Raw genomic sequence first — 8,140 nt, 5'->3', positions numbered from 1 at the left:
AGGGGGGATTAGAGGAGAGTACCTTCTGGGAGAGATTGGGGCACAAATCCATGAAGAAAATTTTCAGATCTGTGAGATTTGAAGGGGGTATTGAGAGGGGGAGAGGGAGAAAGCGCGGCCGGCCTTTTCTCTTTCTAGAAGGAATGTATGGGATGGGGAAGGGCGGCTCGCGCCGGTCACTAAGTGGCATGATAGCGCCTAAGTTGTAGACGCTACACCGTGTACTGTAGTGCCTAGAACGGAGGCACTGCTTAATCAGGGTAGGGCCCTCTTAACCCCATTGGCTAGCCTTGTAAACGTGTCAGACGGGCGCTATGATGTGTAGTATAGCGCTGATGAGTTGGGCACTATCAAAAAATGTTAACCAGGTGAAATAGTTTCATTCACAGTTTATTTCGTGGATTTGTTACGTCTTTAGGTCATTTTTATTAATTGGTTCACCGCACCTAGTTGGAGCAGGACACGAAAGAGGAAAGCGGCATTTCGATGACATTTACCACAGCGGCAATGCTACATGTACAGTAACTTACAAGGTTTTACAGGAGGGATTAACTTGTGTGTTTGTGATTGGTTAATAGTTGATGGAGCCGGCCCACCCCCTGAAAATCAAGGGGGCAAGTTTTTTTTTTAAATTAGGGGACAAGTTTATGATTGGTAGATGAAAATACTCCCTCTGTTCCTAAATATAAGTCTTTTTAGAGGTTTCACTAGGAACTACATACGGATGTATATAAACATATTTTAGAGTTTAGATTCACTCATTTTGCTCCGTATGTAGTCATCTAGTGAAATGTCTAAAAAGACTTATATTTAGGAACGGAGGGAGTAGTATGTAAAGCCCCGTATTGATTTGTAAGTCTAGCATTTTTGTTACAACAGGCACCTGGCTCTCCCGACTAGTCGAGTACTTCCCGTCGCCCCGCCAGAGTCGCCACGCGTCAGTCGCACAACTGTTCCATCCGCACACCACACCACGGAAGTCGTGTCGCTCTCACCACCCAGCACAAAAGGCACCGCACCCTCCCCCATCGTCGCCTCCGCCACCCTTCTCCCTCCCTCAGACCGTCGCACTCCCAAGAACCCACGAGCTCCAAAGCAGCTCGCTAGCTCCCATGGGGCGCGGCCGTCCCAAGAGGCGCCCTCCGAAGCCCGTCGAGTCGTCGGAGGACGAGGCGTTCATGATGCCGATCGGCGCGGCGGTGGAGGTGCGCAGAGACGACCCCGGCTTCGCCGGCTCCTTCTACGAGGCCACCGTCACCAGTCACCTGCTCTCCGACGGCGGCCACGGGCGCTACACGGTGGCCTACTCCACGCTCCTGGGCGAGGAGGCTGAGCCGCTCAGGGAGACCGCGGCCGCCGCCAACGTGCGGCCGCGGCCACCGCCCGAGGAAAGGGAGTTCGTGATTCACGAGATGGTGGAGGCGTTCCACAGCGACGGGTGGTGGGCTGGCGTAGTCGCCGCCGTTGTCCCGCCAACGGTGACGGGAGATCGCCGGCGGAGGGCGTACAGGGTCACGTTCCCCACGTTGCGGGAGACGCTGCAGTTCGAGGAGACGGATCTGCGGCCGCACCGCGTGTTCCAGGGTGGGCGGTGGGTCCCGGCTGCAGAGGTGGTAAGTGGTGTGCTGGATGAGTCTCCCTCTGAGGCTCTGACCTCTGTTATACAATCTTTGGGTCCATCTGTTGGATTAAGATTGTTGATTATGGATAGAAACATTTCACTTTAGTATTTTGCTATTCAGGTGCTTGGAGTATATATACTGCGCCTCTCTCCTCAAATCCGAATGCATTGTTTTCTTTGCTTTTGTGGTTACCCCCCTAATGGATTGTTGCATGCAACATTTTGTTTATCAAATTTAAAACATGAATAATCGTCCTTTAAATTATCTAAACTCTCTTGAATGGGTTTAACTATTTTCTAAAACTTTAAAAATTAAAGTTACGTGCAAATAAATAAAGCAACTTGGCGACTTGTATTGTGAACTGTACAGACTTAAATTTGTCGCGGAAATAAGAGACTTAAAGCGAGTATATGTTTTCATTTATTTGTCTTCATTTTTATTTTATTTTGAGTTGGATATTTGTCTTCATTTTGGACTATGCTATTTTATTCGGACAAGGCCATTCCATAGAGTAAATAGCATAAAACTACCACAATTCGCGTTAGGGTTCCGAAAAACTACCACAAATTTGTTTGTGACTGATAACTACCAGAATCGGCGCCGGCTGTTTCAAAAACCCCAAATCGCCGACTGCTTTGCACTTTATCGCGATTATGACAGGCCGGGCCCGCACCTAAACAAACCGTTTGTTTGACCGTTAACTGACATGTGGGGCTCACATGTCAGTGTCTCTTACACTCCAATAAAAATATCTCAAAATATATGGCAATTGTTTTACAGAATAGTCCCTGTAAGTTTTTTGAAAAAGCAATTGGGTCCCTATAAGTTAAAAAAAGCAATCGGGTCCCTGAGAGAAGCCGCATCGCCATGAGGAATGGCGCCGGCGGCTCTGCGGCTTCCAGGTCGCGGTGGAGCAGCTCAAGGCGCCGGCGGCTCGGCGGTGGCAGGTCGCGGGAAGCAACGTGGCCCGCGGTGGAGCAGCTCGACGCGTCAGCGGCCAGGTCGTGGGCAGCTGCGTGGTAGGCGGTGGAGAAGCTCGACAGGCCGGTCGATGGCGGCGCCGGCTCGAGGTGGTGGCGGTGTGGCCGGCCTCGGCGGGAAGACGGGGCTCGTCGGGCCCGTGCACCTTTTCATGGTGGCGGTGTGGCCGACCTCGGCGCCGGCCTCGAGGTGGTGGTCCATGGCGGCGCCGGCTCAAGGTGGTGGCGCCGGCGTCGGCGCGGAGGCGGGGCTCCTCCAGGTGGGCGACGGGCTCGGTCCAGGTGGAGTCCTTGCCGGCCGCGCCTGCTGCTCCTTGCCGGCTGGCAGAGAGAGAGAGAGAGATAAGGGAGAGAAGGAGGAGGAGGAGGAAGAGATAACTGACATGTGGGCCCCACATGTCAGTTAACGGTCAAAGGAACGGTCAAACAAACGGTTCGTTTAGGTGCGGGCCCGACTTGTCATAAACTGGTTTAATTTCTTAGCCACGGGCGTTTTGGGTTTTTTGAAACAGTCGACGCCGACTCTGGTAGTTATCAGTCACAAACAAAATTGTGGTAGTTTTTTGGAACCCTAACGCGAATTGTGGTAGTTTTATGCTATTTACTCCCATTCCATAGCATCAAGATCCAGGTGAGAAGACTTGATCTTGGTCGCATCCGCATACTGATCCATGATCGTGGTCACAATGCAGTCTAGCTAAGTACATCTACATCACTATTATATTAGGCTCACTTAAAATGGCTTATGCTTACACTACCCAGACTTGTCAGAATAGTTGATGCAAGTTTAAGAACTTTAAGGGCCAAAAACGCTCATTGCCTCAATATTGATTTTCCGCACATGCAGTGCAATTTAACAAATTGAGGGTTTTCAGAATAGATGCACTCGTATTGAATTTATATTCCGGTTGGTGCGACGGCGTATGCGAGCTTATAAACTGAATTTTAGAAGTGGCTCTAGGATGAATCCCTAGAATATGTCTTACTGGGATATTTGAAATATCATGGTCCTCAAAATTGGCATTTGAAATGTGCATGTGTGGAGAACTTTCATGGTAACTGACATTAAAGAAGGATTATACGTGGGGAAGAGCTGAATTTCTCTTTCAACATCTGTTAAAGAAGGAATTGTTTTCTTGATAATGATAAGGAAGGAAATTAAGTGTTTAATACTCTCGTTGTGTACAGGGCAAGGGAAGTCCTTTGTTCAGCGAGGGGAATCAAGTTGAAGTGAGTCATTTTGCAAGAAACTTCAGTGGATCCTGGAATCCAGCTACTGTTCTTAAAGTGATTGGCGCTACACATTTTCTAGTACAGTACATGCATATTGGGAAGGATGATGAATCGGCCACTGAGATTCTGGATTCACAATATATTCGGCCATCACGCGACATCACCAATATGGATTCTAGGTACAGATTTTCTCCTGCATCTCATGTTGAGGTCCTTCATGAAGGTGGCTGGCAGCCTACTATTATTGTGAAGGTTTTAGGTTCTGAAATCAACAAGAAGTATGTAGTGAACTTGAAGAATCCCAAGACAGACATGGATGACGTGGAACCTGTGGATGTTCTGACGGTGGAAAGTACGCAGCTACGGCCACGGTTTGACTGGGACGGTAAAAAATGGGTACGCTGCTTGAAAAAGGTACACATAGTGCATATTCCGTATTTTGTCTTCTGTCATTCTTTTCTAGTATTTTCTTCTTTGATAGAAAATATAATGCTATTTAGTTCTGTCATTGCATGCATTTCATAGCCTTTTTTAAGTGTGTATTTGATGAAGGAGCAGGTGGCCTCAAACAAACTATAGTTGACTGCAGCAACTATGTTATACTTAGTTTTTGTCATTCAGATTTCAAAGAAATCTGTCAGTATTACCTTTCTTTGGCTCCTCTTATCAGTCACTATTATTGCAACATGTTATTCACTTAGCCAACCTTTTTTTTCTGCAAATCATTTAGCCCACCTTGATTTTGCACCATTTGGATCAGGGCTAATAACACTTCCCATCTGTTGGTTCTTTAATCCGTTAAGCCTAGTTAATTGATAGACAATTAGACATAGTCCTGTTATGATAGCCATATCTGCATCTTGTATGTTTAGGCAAACATATCTGCACTTGAAACAAGAAGCGACTGCAAATGAATTAGGAATATGCAAGTTAATTTATTCGTAGTTGGAATATTATCCCTGCTCTAGGTTCCAAACAGCAATGATGTTATTCAATGTTACCTCAAATCTGCACTTGAAGACTGTAGATTATGGTATAGTGTACTGATGTGTGTTATTTTTTCCCTGTGTGCTAGCCTTTGCTCCAAACTTATGTCCATGAGATGCATCCATTCCAGAAACCTTGTAATGGTCCTCGATTAACTTCTCGAAAAAGGCCAATTCCCGCCTTCTATGATGGCTCGGATAAAGTCAGTAATAAACCTGGTTCTCGTCGTGACAAAAAGTTGAAGGATGAAGATGTGACATCAGAACAAATTTCTCCTGTTTTGTCCATTCGTAATGTAAACAATGAAATTATTCATAAGCAAGGAAATGCAGCATTGGCATTGAGGTCTGGGTTGTCCCTTCCTTCACTGCCACAAATGGCGGCATTTGGCTCTCTGAGTTCATCTACACTTCCTCCAAGCTGTCATCTTGAACAATCATCTTCTCAGATGATTATTGTACCCTCTATGGCACAAAGTCAACAGATTCAGGCTTCTCTATTTGGAGGTTTTGGTGAACCAAGACCTGTCCCACAGGGCCCACTATTAGGAACGCGATCACTTGGCTCAGATTTTCGCATCATTGAAGGGTCAAAAAATGTATTAAGCGGTCAGGGTAAGCAATCAACTGTTGGAACTGGGACTGAACTGTCCAGGCAAATGGAGAAATGTGTTTCTTCTCAAACAGCAGTGGCTCTAGGGGAGAACCATGAAACTGTGAGTTGTTACTTTTAATACACCCCCTTAATTATCTACCAGTCCTAACATCATTCGAAATACCATTTGTTCTTAATTTTCCTTTACATTTGTAAATACTAGATGCAGCCAATGAAAGGGATAGCTGCTCCTGCTAAAGCTACTGAGGAAGACAGTAAGTTTCAGGCTGTTCAACGTATATTGGTACAACATACACTGCAAATACTAACTAGCAAATTTCTTGCAGTGGCTGAACTGCCTAATGATTTGACTGCTGGGTGTGAAACACTTCCAGAAATGGATGAGCTGAGTTGTATTGACCCGACATCACGAAAGGACATCGGAGGTATGCCTTCTGATTCCTAAAAGTTAGGAATGTGCGCTGATTACAGCAAAGTCCACTACACTTTCACTATGTTATTACTAGTACTTGTACCATGATACTTCCATTTCCAGGTTCACAAGCAGGTAATGGAAGGGATGATCTTGAGCAAGGGGGCTACACAGGTGAAGCACATGATTCTTGCTGTCCCTTGTTGTCGGAATCAGCAGCTGTGCATGAGAGTATCATGGACACGAATGGCCGGATTTCAGAACCCTTGGCAAGCCAGCATCTTCCATTTGTGAAGACCTCCCCAATGTGGGCACACCTTGAGGGACTGGAAATATTCAGGAAAGCACCACAGCGACCAAATTTCCATCAGTTCGAGCAGCATGGTCAAGAGGTCTGTCAAGGACTGGCATTAGGTTTGATGTTCTCTTTTGCTATTTTAGCAGAAAGCATAAACAGGCTGAATGCTCTGGACGATAGTAGACTACTCGAGCAGAAGATGACGGGCCTTGCTTTGCTTGAGGCAGATGGTTTTGATGTCAAGGACCTGAGATCACGCGTGGAAACTTTACTCCACGCAAAAAATAGTTGCGTTGAACTACAGGATTCCATGAGAAATCTGGAGGAGAAGATTGCTCACAAAGAAACCAAGGACCGAGAACTTGGCAAGCAAGTTCGGTCGCTGGCTATGGCTGTCCATCATCACGATCTACATGCATATCTCATGCGCAACGTCATGCGGTCTGCCATCACGCAGAAGATGAACAATGCTATGGAGATCTCAAGGCTCAAGACAGAAGCGAACAAGCTTAAGAGATCGTGTCTATCCATCACCATCGCCGTGCCACGGTGAGTTTGGAGGTGAGCAAGTCAGCACGTTCTTGAAAATTAGTTATCAGTGGTAGGTGGTGGAGAGCGCCCTGCTAGATGTTGTGTAGATAGTTCGTAATGCTATCCTAGAGTTCGCCGTGCCGAGGGCGAGTCTTTTGTGTATGGGCTGTACATGTTGTTACTCTGATATGTTGCAGTCCTCTGTAAAATAGATGTTGTGTAGATAGTTCGCAATGCTATCCTGGAGTTCGCCGGACTGGGGTGAGTCTTTTGTGTACGGGATCATGTATATGTTGTTACTCGGGTATGCTACAGCCCTCTGTAAAATGCATGTAAGTTGAACCTGGAGGTCAGTGATGTATTCTGTGTGTTCAGTAATCAAGCTCGCAGCACTTTGTAGGTACTCTCTGTTTCATTCGGAAGAAGCCTATTTCGAGAATATGGCAATGAGCCAATGACTTCGTGATGTCTGAAAAAGAAATCAGACTTGGAAAGCAAAAGTTAGTGCGAATATCAGTTACTGAGCCCGGGCTCAGCTGATCCCTATATCTATGTCGTCCAGTCGCGTGGGGATGCACGCCCTTAGCTGTATTTCCGCACCGTATTCATTCAAAAAAAGGACAGACAGGCGAAGCATTGATTCTTGTTAAAAATAATTCTGTAATTAGGGGAAAATCTCCCCTTGCCCAAACCGTTGTTGCGGTTTGTCCCGCAACCGACGTCTCCCTTCGATCTCCTGGAACCGACGCCTCCTCGAGGGATCGTCGTGTCTCTTCGGGACATATAAAAGGGGGCCTGTAACCATCGATCAATCTATTCGATCATTCTGATTCAAAACACGTTATCACGCACGTAGAACAGCCAACGAGAGCGAAAGGCAACAGAGAAAGGAGAAGAGAGGAAGTACTCGCCGCCGGTGAGATGACAGGCCTTGTCTCCTTCTTCCTCCGTCTGATCCGTGAGGACGGTCGCCGCTACCGCCTCATTGCCTTTCGCCGCCATGGAGTTGGTGGCCACCGCCGTTTCCGCCGCCGGATGCAAGCCATCCGTCGATTCGGCCGCGGCGCCACTGGACGTGGCGCTCCTGGCCGCCACCGCGTCGCTGGACGAGGTGCTCCTGGCCGCCACCGCGCCGCTGGACGCGCCCCCCGCGGTGCTCCCCTCGCCCCTGGACGCAACCACGATGGTGCTCCCTGCGCCCGTGGCCAGGCGCCCATGGGGTTCGACCCCTGGCTAGTGGCCGGCCCGAGCGCCTCCATGGTGCACAGGGCTGCAGCCGCGCCTGCACCGCCTCCTGGATCTCCGCCTCCACCACCTCCTCCGCCGGCCGCGTGGCTCGCGCCGTCGACGCCAACGCCCGCAGCCGAGGCCGCCGGCCCGCCCGGATACTGCCCTGTGCCGATGCGCGCCGTCGTGAACGAGGAGGAGGCGCTCGCCTTCGTCTCCGCGCCGACCGGTGCCT

The 8,140-nt window shown here is 48.4% G+C and overlaps 1 protein-coding gene across 1 annotated transcript; it reads left to right on the top strand.

The window, feature by feature from the left end:
- Positions 1 to 1,020: 1,020 nt before the first annotated feature.
- Positions 1,021 to 7,081, top strand: LOC109766664 (DUF724 domain-containing protein 6). The gene is made up of 6 exons (XM_020325433.4): positions 1,021 to 1,613; positions 3,791 to 4,249; positions 4,911 to 5,537; positions 5,640 to 5,691; positions 5,764 to 5,862; positions 5,973 to 7,081. The coding sequence occupies exons 1-6, from the start codon at positions 1,113 to 1,115 to the stop codon at positions 6,698 to 6,700; spliced, it is 2,466 nt and encodes an 821-aa protein (XP_020181022.1). The 5' UTR covers positions 1,021 to 1,112; the 3' UTR covers positions 6,701 to 7,081.
- The last annotated feature ends 1,059 nt before the right edge of the window (positions 7,082 to 8,140 follow it).

This window comes from Aegilops tauschii, chromosome 6 (assembly GCF_002575655.3).
Source record: "Aegilops tauschii subsp. strangulata cultivar AL8/78 chromosome 6, Aet v6.0, whole genome shotgun sequence".
NCBI lineage: Eukaryota > Viridiplantae > Streptophyta > Magnoliopsida > Poales > Poaceae > Aegilops > Aegilops tauschii.
The sequence above is the reverse complement of the archived record's forward strand: the minus strand, read 5'-3'. Positions and strand labels throughout refer to the sequence as shown.